This window comes from Otolemur garnettii, unplaced genomic scaffold, assembly GCF_000181295.1.
Source record: "Otolemur garnettii isolate 467f Iridium unplaced genomic scaffold, OtoGar3 scaffold00023, whole genome shotgun sequence".
NCBI lineage: Eukaryota > Metazoa > Chordata > Mammalia > Primates > Galagidae > Otolemur > Otolemur garnettii.
Genome location: NW_003852418.1, coordinates 1,750,528 through 1,774,783, shown reverse-complemented (window position 1 = coordinate 1,774,783; position 24,256 = coordinate 1,750,528). Strand labels below are relative to the sequence as shown.

Genomic DNA, 24,256 nt, shown 5'->3' with positions numbered 1-24,256 from the left:
ATCTGCAGCTCTGGGGCATCGCCACACTGACAGGAGCAGGCTGGGAACCATTAGGCCAGGCAAGAATTTGAAAGGGCTAAACCTGCCTCACTAAATATTCCAGAAAAGGAAAAGCTGGGCTGGGGGTCCTGAGCGCTGCCTCTGCACTCATGACTCACCCCTGGGCTGCTCACTCTGATGGCTCAGTCTGAGATGGGCCGCACTGAAACAGCCTGGATATTCACAAAGATCAGCCTGGCTAGGCTCTGTCACTGTTAACCAGAGGCGCTTTTAGAAATTAACTCATCCCCTCCATGGAGTAGGGCTTCCACCAAAAGTTCCTCATCTGGCTTTGTTTCTCCAACATCAGCCAGTAAAACCTATGATCCTGACACTAGCCATACAAGAAAGAGAATTCAGTAACCTCCCACCTGGAGTTTTACAGCCTAAAAGAATTTTTTTATCAAGTGCCCTTTTGTAAACACTGACCTTGCCACCCTCCTGCCTTTGATGCCTCTATCCAAGCAAGAGTAAGACATGGTTTATTTTAGGAGTGGACTAACTTGATTTTTCCCCTCAGCCCCTGAGTGACCATACAGCTGGCTCCTGGCATGGGCAGGAGAGCAGCTCCCTACCAAGCTGCAGGGAGCAGGCCTGTGTCCATCTCATGTCCGACCCAACCATGTGGGTTCTGGACTCCCTGCCCCTGCCAGGTGTGGCTGCTGGCCCAGACCTCACTGTTACTCTGAACAGAATGATGAGTCTTAGCCTAGCAGCTCCCCTCCCGGGCCAAAGCCACATCAGCAGTGGGATGAGACTCTGAGTCTTAACCTCCATCTCTTTGGGAACATCCCACAAGTTCTCAGCCCCACCTGCTTCCCATGAGCCCAGATGTGTGTGTGTGTTGATAGGTGACGTGCAGTAATCCAAAGAAGCCTTTACCAAGAACAGAACTGGGATCCCAAGCCCTCCCAAAATGGAACAGCAGAGTGAGTCAGGAGGCCATGGCAGGCCTTGTGTCAGACAGCAGACGATGCAGCAGGACGCAGAGCCTGGGAAGGGGATGCTGTGGGCAGCTGGGTGAGGGGTGGGCACAGCGTTCCTCTGGAAAGCAGAGCCCACCTCTCCTGGGTGCCCTCTGACACCTCCCCAGCCAAGGCTGTTGGGCTGGCATGGATTCCAGGGACCCCTCTCTGAGGCATCTCTCTCCTCTGTCGCAAGGAGACTAGGAGATCCGGCAGCAGCCATGGACCTTCTCCTCCATCTCCTCCATGGGGGCCTTGAACTTCAAGAGCGGGGGATCTCCGCTGGTGACTGTGTAATACACTGAAGTCCCATTGCTGCTGTACGGTGAAGTTCTGCCTCCAATCAAGGGGGCCTTGCCTTCACTGCTATTCTCGCCCGTCCTGGCCATGCTGCTGCCCAGGTGAGTGCTCAGGAAGGGGTGGCTGAGCAACTTGGCTGCAGCCCGCTGCCGCTTCAGTTCCAGAAGTGTCTGGGGGCTCTGCTCCTTGTAGCCACTCCAGGGCGGGGTCGTGTCAGCCATACCAGGGCTGCCATAGGCCATGCTGTAGTCAGGCACCTCATGCACCTTCCAGACATCCCCGTTGGACAATGCATACTGGTAGGCACTGACTGGAGCCCGGAGGCCATTCTCAATAGGCATGTCCAGTTCACTTCGTGGAATCTTGGTGGAAAATTCGGAGAGCAGCACAGGTTTCTCTAACCTGGGGTTCTGAGAGTGAGAAAAACAACATTAGCAGCTCGCTAGAGCATCTGAACCCTGACCTACCTGCACCTCTGCTGAGGGCATTATTTGGACCTGCCCTCCACTCATTTCCTCTACCTGTGTATTAGGGCCCACAACAACTTTTGGGGAATCACCAGTCTATGAGTTTCAGTAGAGCTGACCCACCCCCAGCCTTGCTCCAGGGGCTGGACCATGACCCAAAGCCTGGCCAATCAACCCTTGTCACTATAGGGATTGGTCCAGGGATAGGTTTCTTATCTGAAACTGGTTCAGGACTTTTGTTAGAACAACGAGGAAAGAGAAATTTCTACAAGAACTTACAGCCACCTCAAACTCTTGGGCTTAAGTGATCCTCTCGCCTCAACTTCCCACGTAGCTGGGACTACAGGTGCCTGCCACAATGCCCAGCTATTTTTAGAGACAGGGTCTCACTCTTGCTCAGGCTGGTCTCGAACATGTGATCTCAAGCAACCCGCCTGCCTTGGCCTCCCAGAGTGCTAGGATTATAGGCATAAGCCACCTAGCTCGGCCACTGTCTCTTATAAAAAAAAATAGAATGATATAAACTAGGGGCTGGAAGACTCTACATCAAAGGATCCACTTATAAGTGAAGCTACCATTAAGGCAGACTAAAGACAAGAAAGCCTGTGCTCTGATGATGCATTTTGAGCCCTGGATCCGGATGGGCCCAGGCTTCTCAGTTACATGAGCCCATAAATCCCTTTTTGGTGTAAATCAATTTTAGTTGGGTTTTCAATCACTTCTAATCCCTCCTCTGTAATCCCAGCATAGCTCCACTTCAAAGAACATTCTTACCCAGGGATCCTGTACATCCAGTGATCCTGGGATAGCAAGAGCTTGAAAAGTAGCTGCTGCCTAGAAACTATACACCAAAAAGTAGATACATTGACAATAACAAAAATGCAAAACTAGCAAAAGTCACTATAAACAAAGTCCAAAGACACATGCAAAACCCGGAAAAATGCTGTCGATGTATATCACATAAAAAGGACTCATTTTCTAAATATATAAAGAACTCATAAAGTCAAGTTTGGGGGCCTCGTATGGGGGCTCACACCTGTAATCCTAGCACTCTGGCAGGCCGAGGCTGGTGGATTGCCTGAGCTCACAGGTTGGAGACCAGCCTGAGCCAGAGCAAGACTCGGTCTCTAAAAATACCCGGGCATTGTGGGGGGCACCTGTAGTCCCAGGTACTCAGGAGGCTGAGGCAAGCTAATTGCTTGAGCCCAAGAGTTTGAGGTTGCTGTGAGCTATGATGCCAGAGCACTCTTCTGAGGGTGACAAAGTGAGATTATCTCAAAAAAAAAAAAAAAAAAAAGAGTCACATTTTGTAAGCCAAACTATCCAACTGGAAAAAGTAGGCAAAGGACACCAATATACAGCCCACAACATATAACCACTGGAAAAATATTCCATCTCACTAATAATGAATAACATAAAATTAAAACAACAAAATACCATTTTAACTACCATATTGACAAATGTTTTAATATCTTGTTATTACTCTCTGTTGGCAAGTATAGAAAAATAGAAGAGGATGTAAACTTCCAAAGTCTCTCTAGAGGACAATTTTTGCATTATTCATCCATCCAAAAAGATTCTTTTTTAGAGAATATATACTTCGCACCAGCAAGCCCATATCTAGGACTTTGTTTCAAAGATAAACACTCTTGTGGGTGCAAAGCTTGAAAGTCATCACTGGGCAAGTGGGAAATTGTGGCGGGTACTTTTACCAGAATGCTCTGCAGCTGGTAACAAGCATGAGAGAACTCTCCATATGCTGGCATGAAAAGATCTCCCAAGAAATATATATTTAGGTTAAAATATGACATGACAAAGAACATTCTCCATGGCAAGTTTTCTACTTGTGTGTTAGAATTCTTCTTCTTTTTTTAATGGTTCCTCCTAAACTATGCAATCAGGTACTACATTGGAGAAAACTAGATTCTTTTTTATTTTTAATTGTTTCATTTGTTTTGAGACAGGGTCTCACTTGGTTGTGCAAGCCGGAGAACAGTAGTATAATAATAGCTTACTGCAGTGGTGAGCTCCCTGGCTTAAGCCATTCTCCTGTCTCAGCCTACCAAGTAGTTGGGAGTACTGACACTTTCCTTTTATATCTGTTCTATAGGAATGAGGTCTTACTTTGTTGCTCAGGATGTTCTTAAACTGGCCTCCTTCAAGTGGTCCCCCTACATCGGACTCCCAAAGCGTTGGAATTAAAGGTATCGAACCACTCCACTTGGCCTAATTTTTTTTTTTTAAATTCTTTAAGAATCAGGGTCTCACTCTCTCACCCAGACCTGAGTACAATGGTGTGACTATAGTTCACTGTAACCAGGAAATCCTGGGCTCAAGTGATTTTCATGCCTCTTCCTCCCAAGTAACGGGGACTACAGACACATGCCACCATGCCCAGCTAATTTTTTTTTTTTTTAGTTTTTATAGCAACAAGGTCCTGCTATGTTGTGCAGGCTGGTCTGAAACTCCTGGCTGCAATCAGTCCTTCCATCTTGGTTTCTCAAAGTGCTGGGATTATAGTCATGAGCCACCATGCCTGGCCAAGAGCAGATTTCTGATAGTCTAAGTTAGTGCTTTTCAAACTTCAATGTCCCTATGAGTCACCAGGGGATTTGTGAAAATGCATTTTCTGATTCAATAGGTCTGGGTTGGACCTGAAATTCAGCATTTCTAACAAGTTCCTGCTAGTGTAGGAAGGATCTGAGACACTGGCCCCATGGTGGATGCATGTTGGAATCATCTAGAACAGTGATTTTCAGCCAGTCACCACAGCACCCTGGCGTGCTAAGAGAGGATCTTAGGTGTGCCGAGAAAACTTTTAAGATCATTAAATTATTTTCCAAAGTTCAATGCACAGTAAGTATATATATATTTTTTAGTCTTTTTTGATCACTTAAATTTTAATTTTTTTTTTTTTTTTTTTGAGACGGAGCCTCAAGCTATCCCCCTGGATAGAGTTCCGTGGCATCACAGCTCACAGCAACCTCCAACTCCTGGGCTCAAGCGAGTCTCCTGCCTCAGCCTCCCAAGTAGCTGGGACTACAGGCGCCCACCACAGCGCCCGGCCATTTTTTGGTTGCAGCCATCATTGTTGTTTGGCAGGCCCGGGCTGGGGATTCGAACCCGCCACCTTAGGTGTATGTGGCTGGTGCCTTAGCTGCTTGAGCCACAGGCGCCGAGCCTTAAATTTTAATTTTAAAATTAAATTTAATTAAAACACTTTTTAAGTGTGCTGTGGGAAGTCTAACTAGAGATTCAAGTATGCCATGAGATTTTTAAAAAGTTGAAAAACACTGATCCAGGGATTTAAAATAGCCAGGCGTTGTGGCGGGTGCCTATAGTCCCAGCTACTTGGGAGGTGGAGGCAGGAGAATCGCTTGAGCCCAGGAGCTAGAGGTTGCTGTGAGCTGTGATGTCACAGCACTCTACCCAGGGGGACAGCTTGAGGCTCTGTCTCAAAAAAAAGAAGAGGGACTAACCACAGCGTGAAGGATGCAGGTTATAAAGGAAAGTGCCTTCCTTGTGATGTGTTTATCTGCCTAGTGTTTACCGAAGCACAAATTACGGGCTGAGTAGTCTATCAGTAAGAACCCAGTTGATCCTAGAACATCCCCTGTGGTAGCCACAATCATCCTGATGATGCTGAACTTGCCAGAAGCCCCAGAAAAGCAGGAAGTTAATGAAAGCCCCCCACATTTTATGTCTTGGGGAATGGCTCACTGGACAGAATCACCCTTCCCCTATGATTTCTGGAACACTCAGATGACCCCTTTTTAGCCTAGGACAACCCAGATACAGTCCCCCAAACTCTCATTCTCTTTCTCTTTGATGTTTGGCTGAACTGTTTTCCCCACTTATCAAGTGAAATCAAATGCTTGCTAAATGACTTAACCAAACTTTAGTTAAGCTGCCGTCCTCCCCACATCCTGAACCTTGACTCATCATTCAGGGTAAGCAGGCACCGCCGAGCAGAACAACTCTCCTGAAGGCTCTTCTGGAAATGGGCTGCCTGCAGGACTGCATTCCTGATCAACTGTCAGATCATACCTACCCAGCCCACCGTTGGTTCTTCCAGCCTCTGTCCTCTCTGGAAAACAAACTCCTTTCTCCCTGACCTCCAAGGTCCTTGCCAATTCTGTGGTTGAAGTACTCTATTTATTGCTACAATCATTTCAAATAAATGTAGACTTTAAATAAATTTAGACTTTAAACACACACACACACACACATACACAATGCCTCGGTCCCAGCTCCTAAGATTCTGATTTAATCAGCCTGGACGTCTATCTAGACATCAGGATTAAAAAACAACAAGAACATCTCTCCAGGTGATTATACTGTGCAGTTAAATTTGTGAAGCACTGGTTGACAAGACTTGGACTGTCATCACTGTTGTGCCTGGTACCAGGGAGTTAGCTCCGCCAAAAGTGTGAAGCAAAGTCAGTCCTAAGGGCTAACAGGGAGGAGCCTTGGCAGAAATTGCTTCTGAGTTGTGTGTATGAGAATCACATGCAGGGCAGAGCCTAAGAATCTGCATTTCTAATAAATCCAGCTGATGCTGATGCTGATGCTGATGCTGCTGGTCCGGGGGCCACACTGAGAATTCCTGCCTTAGTAAGCACCTTGACAGCACCTAAAGCCTTGAAAGGGGAAAAGGGATGAGAAAAAGATTGAGTTTTGAGTTCTGTAGCTATGTCCTGTGACCTCATGATTTCTTCCAGGGCTGGGGCTGGACTGCGGGGTGACTAAGGTGAGGGTCGCTGCTTCTGGCTATGCCACCTTGGTTCCTTCTCTCCTTTTCCCCAGGCCTGAAAAACCCAGCCCCAGAGGCAAAGTAACTCATCTGTTCACCTTGCCTAACCCCACACTGCAGCCCTAGAGGAAGGTGAGGAAGCCCTAGAAATTTACACCATGGACAACAAAATTACATGTTTAACTACAGGTGGTTTCTGCTGTCACGTGCCCTGCCCTGTTCCCTACAGGCTTCATGATTCTGAGACTCCACATCAATGAGCACTTCTAGGGAAGTCCTGGGGTCCACGAGATCTGAGCAAACACAGGGTCAAATCATGTGTGGAGGAAGAAAGGCTGCTTCCATGAGGATTTCTTTAAGAATCTCAGTCTCGCCTACAGTTTGATAAGGAAAAAATAACTCAACAACAACAACAACAAAGGCAAAAGAATTGCTGCTACATCAAAGAGGGTAACCAAATGGCTAAGAAGCATATGGGAAGATGCTCCCCATCACCATCCTCCACCAGGGAAATACAAATTTACAATGTAAGTTACCGCCACAACTCACCAGGATAGCTCCAGTTAAAAGGACTATACCAGGGGTTGGCAGGAAATGCTCCTGCACTGCTGATGGGGAAGCAGAGAGGTACAATCACTTTGGAAAATTGCTTGGTAGTATCTCCTAAAGCTAAACATATGCCTGCTCCATGACCCACTCCTGGGTGTATACCCAACACAGAATAGTGGTTACGTCCACCAAAGACACATACAAAAATGTTTATAGCAGTTTCATTCACGGTAGTCAAAAACTGCTACCCAAAGAAACGACCCAAATTCTACCAATAGGAAAATGGAACTGTAATATTCAGACAAAAGAATTCTACAGAGCAATGAAAAAGAATGAACTTCTGCTATATGCCAAAATGTAGATGATTCTCAGAGTTATAAAACAAACCAGACACAAGCCGACAAACTATTAATCCACGGGTCCATTCATACGCATACACATATGCAGAACTGATCTTTAGTGCCCAGAGTTAAATAGTGGGTGTCTTTGGGGTGGGAGGGATTGACTGAGAGAAAGAACATTGGTGATGAAAATGCTCTATGCATTCATCTGAGGGTATACATTTATAAAAATTCATTGAAGACCTCATTTAAGATTTGCCCACTTCACTATATGAAAGTCATGCCTCAATCCCAAAGAAAAAATAAATAAAACATAGCTGGAAGGCATCTGAAATGTGGTTTGATTTCACCTGACGATTCTTTCCTCCCCAACCCTCAAGCTTAGGGATCAGGCAGAACGAAGCTCCCCTGTGGGCCCCCTCTCCATCCTGAGCCAGGGGCTTTGACGGGATTTCAGTCAAAGACGGCACCTTCACTCCTGCTGGTGAGACAGCTGGCAGGTGACCTCACTGTTTATGCTGGGAAGCGGTGTCCCATTGTGGGCATGCTGGGCAGCAAATCAACTTCATTCCACCAAAACTATATGGTCTAGAAATGTTTTCATCTGTGTCATGGTGGGAGAACCAAAACCATACTCAGTTTCTCCCTTGTCCTCTGCAATTCTGCTCTGGCCCTAAACTTGCTCACCCAACTCAGCAAGAAGGCGATTATGCTGAGTGTGTAGGTTCTAGGTTAAATAATGTCTCTCAAAAATCCATGCCTACCCAAACCTCTGAATGTGACTATTTGGAAATAAGTATTGAAGATGTAATAAGTTAAATTAAGATGAGGTCATACTGGATAGATGTGGGCCCTAATCCAATGACTAGTGTCCTTTAAAAAGAGAAAACAGACAGACACACAAAGAAGAAAGCCACATGAAGATGAAGGCAGAGATTAGAGTAGTGTCAGCTCAGGAACACCTGAGCCACCAGAAGCTAGAGGAAAAGCATTAGACAGAGTCCCCTTCAGAGTCACCAGAGGGAACCAGCCCTGATATCACTTTGATTTGATTTGATTTATTATTATTTTTTGAGACAGAGTATCACTCTGTCACCCTGGGTAGAGTGCCATGGCATCATCATAGCTCACAGCAACCTCAAACTCTTGGGCTCAAGCCATCCTCTCACCTCAGCCTCCCAAGGAGCTGGGACTACTGGCACCTGCCACAACGCCCAGCTAGTTTTTCTTTTTTTAGTAGAGATGGGTTATCCCTTTTGCTCAGACTGGTCTTGAACTCCTGACCTCAAGCAATCCACCTGCCTCAGTTTCCCTGAATGCTAGGATTATGAGTATGAGCCACCGTACCTGGCCCTAACCTTAATTTTAGACTTTTGACCTCCAGAAATGTGAGAGAATAAATTTCTGCTGGTTTGAACTGCCCAGTTTACAGTTGTTTACAGCAGCCACAGGAAATGAATATGCATCCTCTTAGGAAGGTAATTCAAAGCCCCAGACCACTGGTGGCTACTGGAGCAGGCTTCTCTAAGCTCCTCCCAGCACTCCACCCAGGTTTTCAGAGAACTCCTTCCAACCATATGTGCTCTGATAAACACAATTCCCAACATCTTATTATATTCCCTAGGGAAAAAAAAATGTTGAGTGCCCTCAGTTCCTGGGTAAGTGCCCTCTTGACCTTCTCTCCAGGAAGCCCACAGCTTGATCTGCTACAGCACAGGCAGGCACATGGCGCCTCTAACACACCCTGGGGTCATCTCATTGACTAGAGTACCTGCCACCACCCGGCCAGCTCCTCTGTGTCCAGGGCAGCTCTTCCCTCTGAAGGCTCTGAGACAAGGCATCCTGTCCTCCCCTAGGCAGTGGCTGGCACTAGGGCCAGGCAAGAGGCTACTCACTGGGTCCTTATTCTCTTGGTCTGTCCTGGTCTCCCTGATGTCCCCGTTGTAGGTCGAGGTGCGCTGGTCCTCGGCGGCACTCCGCTGCTGCCACAGTATGGCCTCACCCTCATACTCCTTCCGGTACAGGTTGGTCCTGTCCGACAGGCTGGCTCGACGCACCACCTTCCTGAGGAGACAGAGGGGGTGCTGGCAGGCTGTGTCCAGGCACCACAGGCAGAAGCACATAGTGGGTAGGCCTGGCGGCCCTGCCTCTGACTCACCCACGGCTGCCCGCACTGGATGTCCTCCGGCTCAGTGACGATTTGTGCCGCAGCTGTGACTTCATGATCACATCATGCTTGTGTTTTAGCTCCAGCAACAGAACCTTGAACTCCTCCTCCTCACACAGGTCTGAAGGGGCAGAGGAGTCAGTAGCCAGGGGGAGGGTATGGGCCTGGGGCCTGAGAGGGGGCTCCAGGCCAGAAGAGCTACCACCCCAGCCCACCAAAAGCTCCGAGCATCTCTGGGGGCATGCAGTGAGGAAAGAAAACAATGCCAGCCTTATTGCCGGGTCAGCAGTCCAGTACTTAGAGGACTGTAAAATGGCAAAACTCAAGTTCCAAACACAGTCACAATTCCTACGGTTCCCAGCTATGACTGAGGGATTCAAACTCCTGTTTGATAGTTTCTAAGAAGAGTCATCAAGTCTCCACTGACATGAGAAGTATTGAGAGAAATAAGTAGGCACCCCATGTAGCCCCCAAAAGAAATTATTTGAAGGTACTGAGGAATCCATATACTCACATACTCACTCTATTCACCTTCATCCATCTACCAATTTGCTGACCAACTCATCTATCCATAGATTCATCTCTACCCATCCTCCTTACACTCGTATTCACCCATCCACCCATCCATTCACTCAACCATTCACTAAACATCATCAATTCTACCCACCCACCCCACTCATCCACCCATTCATCCATCCATTTGTCTGTTTATCCACTTATCCATTAATCTACCATCCAGTAATTTATTGATTCACTCATCTATCTACATACCAATCCATCAGTTTCACAAACCATTCATTTATTTATCCCTCTACCCATCAAAAATTGTTGACTGTCTACATATATGCCAGGTGTTTTGCTGGAGACTCACCTATTGGCATCTCATCCATGGATGTCCTTGCACTGAGACTAGCCCCATGAGACACCAAAAGCTCTGCCATCTGCATCTGAAACACAGGAATAAGCCCATGTTCCGTCTGCTCACAGTTCAGAGGACCTGAGAAGTGGGGAGGGTGCCCAAGGGCTATTAGGAGATGACTCAAAGAATGGTGGGGCAAAGCTGATTCCTAGGGAAGGCGCTGCACTCTGGAGCCATAGGGATAATCCTGGCAGATGCCATGGGCACGGGACCTTCTCAGCATGCCTGGGCCACACCAAGAGGGAGGAGAAGAAGGAGTCGGCTGTAACTCTAGAGCTGTCACCTGTCTAAGGAGGGGCTGCATAAGCTGCAATCAGTGTTTTATGTCTGGAAACAAATAGAGAAATTACTCAAAGCAGAAATATTAGGAATTTGCTAACTTGGTGAATTTGTTTATCATCCTATTAGGACACAGTTTAGTGCAAACTCCCTAGGCCTTTTCATATCCCACATATTAGCCACAGTCAACACCTTAAGTGGGTCTTGGATCTCTTATTCTTTGTACTTGGTGACAGCCAGTTAACTCTGTCCTGGCCTCCCCCACAGCCCTGTGGCCAGGAACTACCTGTCCCCAGAAGGCAGCTGCATGCAGTGGCTCCCAGCCATCCCAGTCCTTCATGTCCACACGCACTCCGTGGTCCAGCAGGAGCTCAGCCGCCCGCAGGTATCCATTGGCTCCAGCTATGTGCAACTAAAGGAGAGGAATGAAGTGAGCATTCCCTAGAGGACTGGCCTCACAGTGGAAGGGGTATATCTCTCACCCCTACCAGAGTCCCAGAGCATCCTTGGTGCCAGTAGAATGGAACAGAATGAGGTAGAAATACCAGCCATATTGCAGAGGGTTATTATGTCTGAAATACAGACCCAGAAGGAAAGGCAGGAGTCTCCCCTGTGGTTCGTCTTAGCACCCATGTGGTTAAAGGAGACAGCATTTACTAAGACCCTACTGTGTGCTGAGCCCTGGAGAAGGTGTCTCAGAGGCCAATTCTGGTTTTAAAATATGCTTACAAATTCTTTGACATAACTTCCTTTAAAAGATGGAGCCTGACTGCTCCCTTCTTGAAGGTGGGCCAGCTTAAGTGACTCATTTCTAACAAATAAGATATTGTAAACTGGCAATGTGTGATTTCGTTCTTTTTTTTTTTTTCAGAGACAGAGTCTCACTTTAGCACCCTCAGTAGAGTGCTGTGATGTCACAGCTCACAGCAACCTCCAACTCCTGGGCTCAGGTGATTCTCTTGCCTCAGCCTCCCGAGTAGCTGGGACTATAGGGACCCACCACAACACCTAGCTATTTTTTTGTTGCAGTTTGGCTGGCCCGGGTTGGAACTCACCATCCTTGGAATATGGGGCTGGTGCCCTACCCACTGAACCACAGGCACCACCCGCAATGTATGATTTCTAAGGTCAGAGCAAAAAGGTGTTGCTGCTTTTAACTTTTGTTCTCTTGGATCAAAAGGAGGCAACCATTGTGTTTTGAGGACTCTCAGCCCTAAGGAGAGGTCCTAGGAGGTAAGAAACTGAGGACTGTGCCAACTATCAGCACTAACTTGCCAGCCACATGCATGAGGCTATCTTAGAAGTGGATCCTCCAGCTTCAGTCAAGCCTTCAAATGAGTCTGCAGCCCCAGTCAATATCTCAATTGAAATTTCATGAGAATTACCAAGCCAGAGTCACCCTGCTGAGCCATTCCTCATTCCTTGACCCACAGAAACTAGGTGTGATAATAAACATTTATTATTGTTTTAAGATGCTACATTGTGGGGTCTTTTGTCATGCAGCAACAGATGACTAACATATCTGATAGGAGAAAGCCCCATGTTGTGGTCCCAACCTTTCTACTCAGCACCATTCAAGGCCTTTAGTCATAGCCGATGCCTAGCAGATCTCAGCTGTCCTACCATGCAATCTCCCAGAAAATAAACAAAGTGCTTAGCACATGATGAACACTCAGTAAGAGATTAATGTTCTTAGAGAGCCCTAAGTAATGACAAGGTGCACTGTGAGAATGAATGAGAGAGGAGATGAGGCCAAGAGAAACCAAGTGCCTAACCGAGGTGGAAGACAGAGGTGAGAGTCCACGAAGGCCTGCAGGAGACTGTCTGGGAGGTAGTCAAAGAAGTCCAGGGAGGTTGAGGTCTGGGACAGCAGGGTGAGTGAGACAGAAAAGACATGGCCCCAGCAGTGACTTTTTAGAGCACAGCCCTGAGTGTCAGATGCTACCTCATCCTGGGGGATCACTGCTGTGAGTTCTGGCAAGTGGAAATTTTCCTTTCTTTCCTTTTTTTTTTTTTTAAATTTGCAGAATAAATCCAGGGAATGAAGTGGTATAGGCACACATGAAAATTAGTCTAATTATCTAATTTATACATGCCTGATGCTTGTCATTTGTGGAGAATGACACATGGCTAAAAAAAGGCATGAGAGGAAGAGTGGTATTATTAATAATAATGGTGATCATTGCTAACATCTATCAAGAGTTAACAAACTCTGTGCTAAGCACCTATATGCAGAATTTCATTTCATCCTCCCAATAGTCCTTTGAGGAAGATACCATTATCTTCAGTTTCTGGAAAAGACCTGAGACCCAGTTCATGTCTGGCCCATGGTGTGGGGCTACTTGAGATCAGCCTCAGCCCAGGAGGGGAAGACCCCTGCATCTAGAGGGTCCAGTGACAGACCCAGAGGAGCTCTGGCCACGATGAGAAATCCCTGCTGGAGAATTCAGTCTCTCTACCTGGCCCCACTCTTGAGTTCTAGGCTGAGCAGGTAATGCAAACAGAGCCCCAGCTAATAAAAATGGGCCTGAAGCGGAGTTTAGACCTCAGGATCCAGGTGGGAGAAGCATGGTTACCACCTAGGTCAGGGGCAGTGAGGGGAGCTTGATGCTGCTGAGCTCCCCCTGGTGAGCTCATGCTCCCAAGACCCCTGAGCACCCGGGACAGGGCCCAGCCATTGGGGAGTGAGCTTCCATGCCATGCTCTTGTTTTTAGTTTAGAAGCTGCAGAAGCAGAACCTCCCAAGACTGGGCTGTAATGTGCCATGAAAGAGGGCCTATGAGGACAGACCAGGGAGGTTTTCCCAAGGCGCTGGTTCACTGGCATTGGAGCCACATAGTGTCTTCTTCATAGGGTTGTTGGGAGGATGAAATGAGATTCTGCGTGCAGGTGCTTATCACAGAGCTTATTGGTGTCACCCAGGCATATATGAGAGAGAAGAAGCTTCCACTGTTCTCTATCTCCAGGGTCCAGCAAAGCATGTGGCACAGAGGAGGTGCTCATAAACATGTGTTAACTGGATGGCTGGATGGGCCAATGGACAAATGTATGGATGGATGACCGGGAGTGTTAAAACTCTGAAGTCAGGGAACCCAGAGGAGAGACAGCAATAACAGGACTTACAAGACAAGGCAGTGGGGTGGAGGAGGCATGGACAGTACAATGCAAGATGGCATGGGGCGGGGGTGAGTGGTGGCACTAGTCCTTGAGGGGGAAACAGTGAACCTGAGTGAAGGAGGATCTTGGAGAAGGAGCAGGTGGGGAGCAGGTGGTGATCAGGCTGGACAGAGGCCAGTTTCTCAGAGGCCAAGCCCTCTTCCACTAACTCTCCACATGCTGGGAATAATTGGAGCCCCAAGGGATCTGGAGGAGTTCCAAGGCTGCATACAGGTCCCGAATGTACAGAGTTGGCTCCCACCAGGTGCTGGCCCACTTCAGCCCTACTTGGTTTTGGTTCTGGTATCAGCCAACCCAGCTTGGCCCATCTGCTCACCAGCGTGGCACCCTGAGCGTCTATCCAGTCAAGGTCCTGGCCAGCTGCAATCATGCAATGGATGTCTGTGATCATCTGCTGCTCCGGGGCTGCCCGCATCTCATTGATTTTCTCCTGGGTGATGCCTGCAGTGGGAAAGAGGAGATTTATTCAGCACCCAAGGTTAGAACCCCAGGGAGGGGAGGGCTCCCCAGGGTCCGCCAGTCAAGGGGACACACAGACACACCCACAGATCCTTGTCCTTCAGGTCTGATGAACACTGTGTGCTGGCTCACAGAGTGAGGGCCATTCCCATCCAGCACCCAGTATGCACTGCATGGATACTGGTCATCCATGTAGTCACCCCAACTACTCAAATGGATGGCTCTGGCTTGTCCTTTAGGTCCTAGACTGGCTCAGCTGGCCTCCCCTGACCACTCTATCTGACCAGGGTCTCTGTTAGTCTGCTTCATCTCATCCATGGTTGTGTTAGTCACAGCAAGTGAAGGGCTCAATAAATATTGAGTTCAGTTGTTGCAGGAACAACTAAACTAATGAATATATTACTTCTGAATGAAGAGTTGAGTAAATTGAGGTAGAAGGGCCCGGAAAGACATCACCTAACCTGAGTCCCTGGCTAAAACATTTGTTACTGGCAGCTACTAAGAGTATATTTAAGGAGAGAGTGACACGCTCTATAGAAAGATCCATTGGATCAGGCATTCTTGCATAGAATTCAGAGGAGGTCTATAAACTAGAAAGGAGAAAAAATTGTATGTTTATTTTGATTAAGGTATAAATGCAATGTAGCATTCCCTACCACTAGAACATTAGAAAAACCAACAGTCACATCAGCAGTGCCTGTGACTTTGCCAGCAACAGAAAGGTATTTTCATATTGTGTTGTCTTATTGTTTAATGAATCAATAGTTTCTACCTTCTAACTCATTTAAAAATATTTTGGTAGCTATATTTTTATAAAATTGGCTTCCTTTAAAATTCTATGATTTTGTCACTTCATTTAAAAACATTATTTTGACCTGGGCATGCGGGCTCATGCCTCTAATCCTAGCTCTCTGAGAGGCTGTGGCAGGGGGATCAGAAGTTCTAGACCAGCCTGAGCAAGAGTGAGAACCTGTCTCTACAAAAAATAGAAAAAGTATCCAGGTGTAATGGCACGTGCCTATAGTCCCAGCTATTGGGAGGCTGAGGCAAGAGGATGGCTTCAGCCCAGAAGTTTGAGGTTGTGAGCAAGGCTGATACCAGGGCATTCTAGCCTAGGACAACAGAGTGTGACTTTGTCTCTAAATAAATAAATAAAACAATATTTTGAGAAGTGGTCCACAGATTCACCAGATCGGAACAAAACTGGCTAAGAATCTCTGCAGAAGATGAATAGGAAAAGTTTGGGTGGGTGCCAGGGGACAGGAGGTCCAACCGCGGTTACAGCTGTGCTCTGGGGAGGAATAGAGGAGCAGGGCAGGACTTGGGCTGCAGCTGAGGCTCTGGAATGAGGCGTATTTCATAGCAGGTGCTTGACAGGCACGTTTGTGGGGCACTAGGGGCAGGCAGGTCTCTCATTGCTCCATTTGTTTGCTCTCTGAACCTCATTTGTGAGCTGAGAACAGCCCACGTCTTGTTTATCTGGGCCCCTGGCAGCCAGCGTGGTGCCTGGCACAGAGTCGGCACCCGCCAATGTTCTTGACTTTATCATTTTCCACACGGGAATATAGCTTTATAGTGAATGTTTATGGGATCGAATTGTCACAGCTGACGAAGAGGAGACAAGGCCAGCTGAGTCCGCCTACATGTGTGGGTGACATGATGGGAACAATACCTCCCTTCTGCACAGCACGTTTTCCAGGGTCCCTTAGCGTCCTCATCACTTTAATCACACAGATAATGATGACAAGGGCCCATCCCGTTTATGAGTGCTGAGCCTGAGGCACATGGCTGGCTAGCTTGTTCACCTGCACTGATTTAAGTGCTCTGACCACTTTACGGCATGCTGCCCTCCCTCACCTTGGTATGCCATGCAGGTCTCGATGACATCCAGGGTGGGCTCATCCTCGCAGAGGTCATATGGCATGTTCCCATCAGAGTTGACAGCAAGCAAGTCAGCCCCACTGCAGAGAGAGGGCCAGGGTGAGGGCCAGGCAGGTGTGGCTGGGGTTGGCTGCTGCCTCTGCCCTCTGGCCTATCACCTGCGACCCTACTGTACACCCCAGCTAGGTAATGCCAGTTTTGCCCGCCACATAGCCCATGAGCACAGCATCATCAGGATCCCAGAAAGGAACCAAAGTCCCAGAAGAGTGATCCCAGGAGACCTCCCTTAGCCTCCTGCTCCGTTGAAGCAGCTCACAGGCATTTAACTAGAGCCTACCCTGGTGACAATAATAAAAATAATATGAATGGTGGCAGCACCACTTACCAGGCACCTGCTGAGAGCTAAGCCTGATATGACCCTTTACACACATCATTTTGTTTAATCCTCATAACTGTCCTCTCAGGTTGGCCCTATCTCACTCAAGGGGAAACCAAGACTCAGGTTCAAGATCACACAGTTAGGATGTAGCAGCGTCCAGACACAAACCTCAGTCTCTCATGTGTCAGCTCTTTGCCCTTCTCCCTGTTCTATTTTCATCTTTTCCCATATGCAGAGACATCTTCCAACTCTTTTTTTTTTTTTTTTTGAGACAGAGCCTCAAGCTGTCCCCCTGGGTAGAGTGCCGTGGCATTACAGCTCACAGCAACCTCCAACTCCTGGGCTCAAGCGAGTCTCTTGCCTCCACCTCCCAAGTAGCTGGGACCACAGGCGCCCGCCACAACGCCCGGCTATTTTTTTTTTGGTTGCAGCCGTCATTGTTGTTTGGCGGGTCCGGGCTGGGGATTCGAACCCGCCACCTTAGGTGTACATGGCTGGCGCCTTAGCCGGTTGAGCTATAGGCGCCGAGCCACATCTTCCAACTCTTATCCAAGTCCCTACCCAATAGGCTGACCAGGACAGGAACAGAAGAGAGCCTTGGGGCTCCCTAGCGGAATTTGCCCTTTGGGCCAGGGGTCCCCAGGTATGGCTCTAGGATGTCCTGCAGAGGAGTCATCAGGGGACCACTGAAATAAAACAGCATCTTGAGCTTTACTCCAGCCCTCCTGAAACAGAGTCTCTGGGGGTGAGAGTTCAGGAATGTGTATTTTAAACCCAGGTGACACTAGCACAGATCAGCACTGGGGACTGAACCAAGCTGGCACCATTGTCTCTGTCCTCTTGGCACCGTATCTGATCAAGCTGTGGCCACCTGATGCTCCTGGTAGCTTCTCATCAAAGGTGGAGGTATGTGGGGCCTCCACCCAGGCCTTTGTCCTAACAGCCACCCACCTGTGACCTTTCTGAGCTCCTGCATGCCCCGCAGCAAGCTAACCCATCTCCCTGAGCTGGGACAGCAGTACTATCATCTCCATCCCTGGAAGCCACTGATGGGCTCTTGCTGCTCTACAAAGACCAGTACAATGGCCACCCGCTCTCAGCCACTCCTTCTGACGCCTTACCCTCAGACCCTCACACTCACTGGCCTTGCTCTGTCTCAGCTCTGGTATTAAGATCACCTGGCATTCTGCCGGGCTTCCAGGGACTTCTGCATCCCTGTGTGCCCAGTGCCAGAGGGGAAGAGAGGGAGGGGAGGGAGGAGAGTGAAAGAGGAAATCAACTGGATAAAAAAGACAAGGGGGGGAGGCTGTTCTGGGGAACAGAGGGGCACGTACTACTGAACGAGGATCTTCACCAGGTTGATGTGGCCACAGGTGGCCGCAGCATGCAGGGGTGTCCACAGCTCGTTGTCCTTGGCATTCACATTCGCACCATGGGAAAGGAGCAGCTTGACAATTTCCTCAAAGTTGTCGATACAACACTGGGAGGGACACACAGGCAGAGTTAGCTCCAGCCAAGGCCCCAGGGCCTGTTGGGGACTTGGCATGTGCCTGAAAGCAGCCACAAGGGCAGCGGAGCCAGACTACCTGAGTTTGAGCCCAGCTCCAATGCTTACGTGCTGTCAATATTGCCTCTGACCTTGGGAAATCCACTTAACTTCTCTGAGCCTCACTTTCCTTGTGAGTAAAAATGAAGTTAATAATTTATGGGATAAAAATATAAAGGTAGAAGGCCAGGCGCTGTAGCTCATGCCTGTAATCCTGGCACTCGGGAGGCCAAGGCAGGTGGATTGCCTGAGCTCACTGGTTTGAGACTGGCCTGACCCAGAGCAAGACACTCGTCTCTAAAACTAGCTGGGCATTGTGGTGGGCGCCTGTAGTGTCAGCTACTTGGGAGGCTGAGGCAAGGGAATCACTTAAGTCCAAGAGTTTGAGGTTGCTGGGAGCTGTGACACCATAGCACTCTACCCAGGGCAACAAAGTGAGACTCTGTCTCAAAAAAAAAAGTAAAAAAAAAAAATTTTTTTTTTTAAAACAAGTAAAAGTACACACCACTCTGTCAACTATAGAATGCTTGGTGTTAGTGGAATGGGACAAGATTTTGAATGAGGTTTTAAAACTTTGTTTTTAATCCCCGAAGGCGTTCCTCAAACAAACTTGTGTGGAGAACTCTTAGATGAATAATAAATCCAAGCGGATTGTTCGGGATGAGTTAGGGGTGTATGTTGGGGGAGTGTTCCCCTTCCCAGCAGTGGCCCCAAGGTTTGGCCCTACATCATAGCTTGAAACCTCTGACTTAGGAACTTCTGACCCAGGACCTGAGATCCTGGGGAAGCCCACGAGTGACCAAGACCCCCCACAAAAGAATCCAGCTCCACATGAGGGTTATAGGGGGGCCTGATACAGTCCCATGTGTGTGTTCCTGCCTGTCCAGAGCAGTCACCACATGTGGGTAGGCCCCCTAGAGGGAACACAGGGCTCCTCTAGAGCCCCCAAACTCCAGGGACAGGAAGCAAAAATCCCAAGGGGACAGAGGAGCCTCAAGCTAGAACACGAAGAGAAAGAGGTGTGAATGGGGGAGGAAGACGGGTCGCCTCACAACTGCAAGATGAGTCTGCTCCCTGGAGGCGGCTTCTGGGGAAACCAGCAGGGCACACAGCAGAACCAGTAAGGGCACAGGTCCTCAGCAGTGGAGACGTTGAGTTATACTCTGAAGGGACTATCAGGCTTGGTGGTTGTTTTTTTCTTTTTAAATCAGGCGTGTTTTTCTTTCTTTCTTTTTTTTTTTTTTTAAATCAACTCGTCCTCTGCACGTGGAGAACAGATTGCGTGTGTGTTTGCATGAGTGCACGTGGGGAAGGGAATCCGGGAGCTGGCCTCCAGGAGTGACCATGAGGATGGGGAGAGGTGGCCAGATGCCAGCAGGAAGAGCCGGGGGGCACCTGTGTGAGCCCCAGCCCCAGGTGGGAGTGGGTCCGAGTGTGGGACGGGGCGGTAGCACAGTCCCGCCCCCATCCACCGCGGGGCCAGGGTTCAGCGCCAGGACGTGCGGGGGAAAAGCGGTTTGCACATATGGTGCCAGAGACCCAGGTTGTTTCTGCGCCAGCGTGTCTAGGTGTGGCTGGGACCGAGGGCATCCCTCTGAGCAGGAAAAGCAGGGAAAGATGTGACCCTCAGGGGCCGGCGCTACTCAGGTGGGCGGGAGGATCATACTGCTTCACGGAGTGACCGGCAGAGGGCGCCAAAGGCACTGGAGCCAGGCAGCGTGAATGCAAGGGTCCCCAGGGTGCCGCCGGGAGGTGAGTCCTGGGGAGCTCCTGGGGTCAGGGACAAGACAGTCAGAGATATCATCCTGAGACACTGCAGAAAGCACGGGGTGGGGTGGGAGCCTCAGGTCGAAGGGCGAAGGTATTGTGCCCCCAGAATTGCAGTGTCTTAGGAAGATGGCCAGGGGCTAGACTAGTCGGCTCCCAGAGACCTGGCCTGAGCAAGGGCTGCGTCGGGCTGAGCAGTGCCCTTGGCGAGGATGGTACCACGTAGGGTGGGCAGGTCTCCTCCCCTGCATTCACCAAGGTAGCAAATGGCACCTGGCAGTCGGCTGCCTCCTCCTGCCTCCTCACTTCCCACATCCAATCCATCACGGGCATGAATCCCGTCTCCAGATTGCTGTCCCTGTTCCCACTGCCCTAGGTGAGCTTTCATCCTCTCTCCCTGCCTCCTTCAGCTCCCCTTCCAGACACCCTAAACCAGAGAGGGCGCCCTCCTTAATTTAATCGCGTTGCTCTCTGGTTCACATAAAGGCTCCTTGTTGCCAAGAGAAGAAAACCTACACTTTGCCAGGCATAGGAAGCTCTTCTGAGTGTGCCCCAGTCTCCTGTGTTGCATGGAGCAGAGGACACAATAACAACAGCCCCAGCAACAACAGGAACAGCGCGTCATGCCACATCATCAATACGAGCAGCTAATGGACTTTGAAGACTTAGTAGACTCAAGCACCTAGCTAAGCTCTGGCCATGAATTGCCTCATTTTAATCCTCAGAACAAGCCTATTGAGGATCCTATTAGCCCCATTTTATAGATGAGGACACTGGCTCAAAGAGGTCAGTCTGTACAAGGTCACACAGAGTAAGTCAGAGATGGATTAAAAGCCAAGATTAAAACCCATCTACAGACAAGGGTTAAAATCCAGGCAGTCTGACTCCAAAGCCCTTCCTCAGCCTTCCCAATCTTGCCTCCTGCCAGTCTCCCTGAGGTTCCCTGCACCCTAACTGTGCCACCCTGAACCTTCCAGACTCCCACCTTGAAATGTGGAGCCCTTTTCTCATGGCTCTGTACTTGCTGTTCCCTCTGCTTTGAATGTTTTTCCTTATGCTTTTCTATCTAGCGAGCTCCTACTTGTCCTTCAAGACCCAGCTCAGATATCCTTTCCTCTTAGAAGCCTTTTCAGTTCCCCTTTGAGTCAGGTCATCAGCTGTCATAGAGACCCTCTGCTATGTCTGTGTGAGAGCCAACCACACCGCAGTGCTCTCTTGTTATTTATGTGTCTGTGGTCACATCACACTGAAACTGTGAGAGCAGGGCCCCTGGCCTAACTCACTTCTGGGGCTCTGTCCCTTGCAGAGTACCTAGAGTTTGTGTGCCAGAAGTATTTGCTGAATGAATGGAAGCCCACAGGTCAGTGGGAGTGGACACCCCCCTGAGACCCTGAGAGGGCTCTCAAAGTGGGGCCCAAGGTGAGTGGAGTGATCAGGGGACACAGTTTCATGCAGCAAGTTTCCACTTCACTGACTGTGCACCCCTGGGCCCAGGAACCCAGAAGAGAAACTGGTCCTGAGGAAGCAAGGTGACCCATAGGAAGAAAGGGGAGGAATTATGTGGCAGGATGCCCAGGCCAAAGGGAGGGTGCCACATGAGAGTTTACTGCAGCCTGGAGCTCAGAGCCCAAGCACCACAAACCACTGTGTCCACCGAACAGTTTAGGCCACCTTGTTTCAAATCCTGGCCCCACAGCTCGTTCACTGTTCGACCTTGGACAGATGTCACCTCCCTGAGCTGCACTGCATAATACAGCAGCCACTCTTTATTTAAATTCACTAAAATTAAATAAAATGCAAAACCTAGTTCCTCAGTCACATGAGCCACCCTTCCCGTGCTTCCCACCTACATGGGCCCAGGGGCTACTCTGCCAGAGAGGGCAGATGCACAGAACACTTCTGTCCCCATAGAAAGTTCTATCGAATATGGCTGTGCTGGAGGCTCAGTTTCCTGAGTCATAAAATGGGGATGCCAAGACTTCAAAGGGTTGTTGTGAGGATCAAAATGAAAGACACAAGTAAAGTGCTTTGGAGAGAAGGGCTCACATGATGAATTTTAATAATAGCTAATATTTATTTATTTACTTATTTTGAGACAGAGTCTCGCTCTGTCACCATGGTAGAGTGCTGTGGCATCACAGTTCACAGCAACCTCAAACTCTTGGGTTTAAGCAATTCTCTTGCCTCAACCTCCCAAGTAGCTGGGACCACAGGCGCCCACCACAATGCCCATCTATTTTTTTGGTGCAGTTGTCATTATTGTTTAGCTGGCCCAGGCCAGTTGTGAACCCACCAGTTGGTGTATATGGCTGGTGCCCTAACCACTGAGCACAGGCACCGAAGCAATAATAGCTAATATTTATCCACAATCAAGTGTTACTTGAAGGGTTTTATGTGTATTCATTGAATCTTTACAACAACCAGTGAGCTGGGGACTTGTTCTTCTTTTAGAGATGAGGCACAGAGAGTTTAAGTAACTTGCCCAAAGTCCATAGCTAGTGAGTGGCAGCTCCAGGGCTCAGGTCTAACTCTTTACCATGGTGGCCTCACTTTTTCTTCATGCAGTAGGAAGTAGCCCATACATTTATCCTCCATCCAGGGCTGGTGGGTGCTGCCAGGCTTGGGAATTGCCATTCAGGTCTCCATTCCAGGGCAAGCTAAAGCACCTACCTGTTCTCTGCTCTCTGGGGGAGTCTCGGGTACCCTACAGTTAATGGTGCTGGAGTTTGGCACCTTCCTTGGGCAGGATCCAGGGGAGATACTGAGGCAGCAGCCTCATAGTGGGTGCCTAAGGCCCCGTGGGATATTAGAAGCTGATAGGATACAGAGGAAGCAGGTGGGCTGCATGGCTGGGGCAGGGGCCTGCCTTGGAGGCTTATGGGAAGGGCATGGCCCATCTCTGTTCACCCCTCCCTGTCCTTGTATGGAGGGGGAGAGGCCCTCACCAGCCCAGGCTGCTCTCATGTCCATCTGCTCAGAAATTTGGACCTGGACACAGGGAGGCTTCAGCGCATTCATTCACTAATTTGAGCACATATTGAGCACCTAGTGTTTGCCAGCATAGGTGAGAGACACGGGCTGTACACTGGGGCAGCTCAGAGTCTGAGCAGGGGAAGGGGTCAACATCAAATGACCACATTAATGGCTAAAATGACTTAATCACAAGGAAGAGGGTATTCAAAGACGAAGGCCAGCTGTCAGGCTCTTGCTGTGGACTGGAGCTAACAGGGGATGCCCCAAGTGCTGTAGGAAGTGCTGTGGGGAGGACAAGGTCCTGGAAAGCAGGGTGGCTGGAGCCCAGAGAGGGAGGAAGCAGGAGACTGGCCAGGGGCAGGCCCGCAGGGCCTTGTACAGTGTAGCAAACAGTTTGTTCTTTACCCCCAACAGAGCTATATGTAACATGAACAGATTTTTGACTTTAGCCTCCCTGTGGCTGCAGTGTGGAGGAGGAATCAAGGCAAGGCTGGACTGAGTGCTGGGGACAAGTTCAGAGGTTGTGGCAGCACTCAAGTGGGAGGTGACAGCCAGACCAATTTGTCCCCAGGCAGGGAGAACTGAACCCATAGGTCTGCCGTGGGGAGGCAGCACACAGTGTGTGCTGTGTGTTATGATAGCACACAGTTCATGGCCCTGGTTCAATGACTCATGACCTTAGGCAGGTCACACAACTCCTCTTAGTTGCCTTTTTCGCCTGGGGTGGATAAGATGTCCTGGTGGATATGAACGGGCTTCTTAAACTATTAAGCCCCAAACAAACTTGCTTTTCTGGGCAGTCAGGATGCCGTGAACAAAGGCTGCCTGTCCTCGGGGCCATGCGTGTGTATTCTATGGGCATGTTCGTAACAGACACATGCGTCTCCCAAGCAGACAGAGCCTTTCAGATGGGCCAGCTGTGGCTCTCCCTTCCTCCCTCTCTCCCTGCGGGTTCTGGGCAAGAAAGTGCAGGGCAATGGGGCATCTGTCCAGCTGGGGAGCACAGAGCCCAGTAACCCCACAAGCCCAACCTTACCTGGTGCAGGGCTGTGAGTCCATCCTCGTTGCACAAATCAGGGCTGACCTTGTTCTTCAGGAAGTAGCGTACTGCAATAGGAGGGGACAGGAGTGAGCAGGTGTGCAGGTATGTGGGGGCCAAGGTCCTGACACAAATAGTCTGAGGGAGGTGCTCACACCGTCTCCATTTTACAGACGAGGAAACTGAGGCATGCAATGTAGGTCTTTGTAGGATTTCCAAGAGGAAGATGGCAATGCCTATCTTGTTATGGACAATA

General features: G+C 49.2%; 1 protein-coding gene across 2 annotated transcripts in view; it reads right to left on the bottom strand.

Annotated features, from left to right (window-relative positions):
• The window catches only part of PPP1R16B (protein phosphatase 1 regulatory subunit 16B), a 107,790-nt gene continuing 83,534 nt past the window's right edge, over positions 1–24,256 (bottom strand). The window contains exons 3-11 of one of the 2 annotated variants that reach the window (XM_003787592.2): positions 23,998–24,068; positions 18,010–18,155; positions 16,273–16,376; positions 14,273–14,397; positions 11,066–11,191; positions 10,453–10,528; positions 9,573–9,702; positions 9,310–9,478; positions 1–1,714 (exon numbers count right to left, since the gene is read on the bottom strand). In XM_003787592.2, coding sequence (XP_003787640.1) covers positions 1,205–1,714; positions 9,310–9,478; positions 9,573–9,702; positions 10,453–10,528; positions 11,066–11,191; positions 14,273–14,397; positions 16,273–16,376; positions 18,010–18,155; positions 23,998–24,068 — 1,457 coding nt within the window. In that variant the 3' untranslated portion in view covers positions 1–1,204. The remainder of the gene's footprint in view (positions 1,715–9,309; positions 9,479–9,572; positions 9,703–10,452; positions 10,529–11,065; positions 11,192–14,272; positions 14,398–16,272; positions 16,377–18,009; positions 18,156–23,997; positions 24,069–24,256) is intronic. The other variant, XM_023511967.1, reaches the window with a different exon arrangement.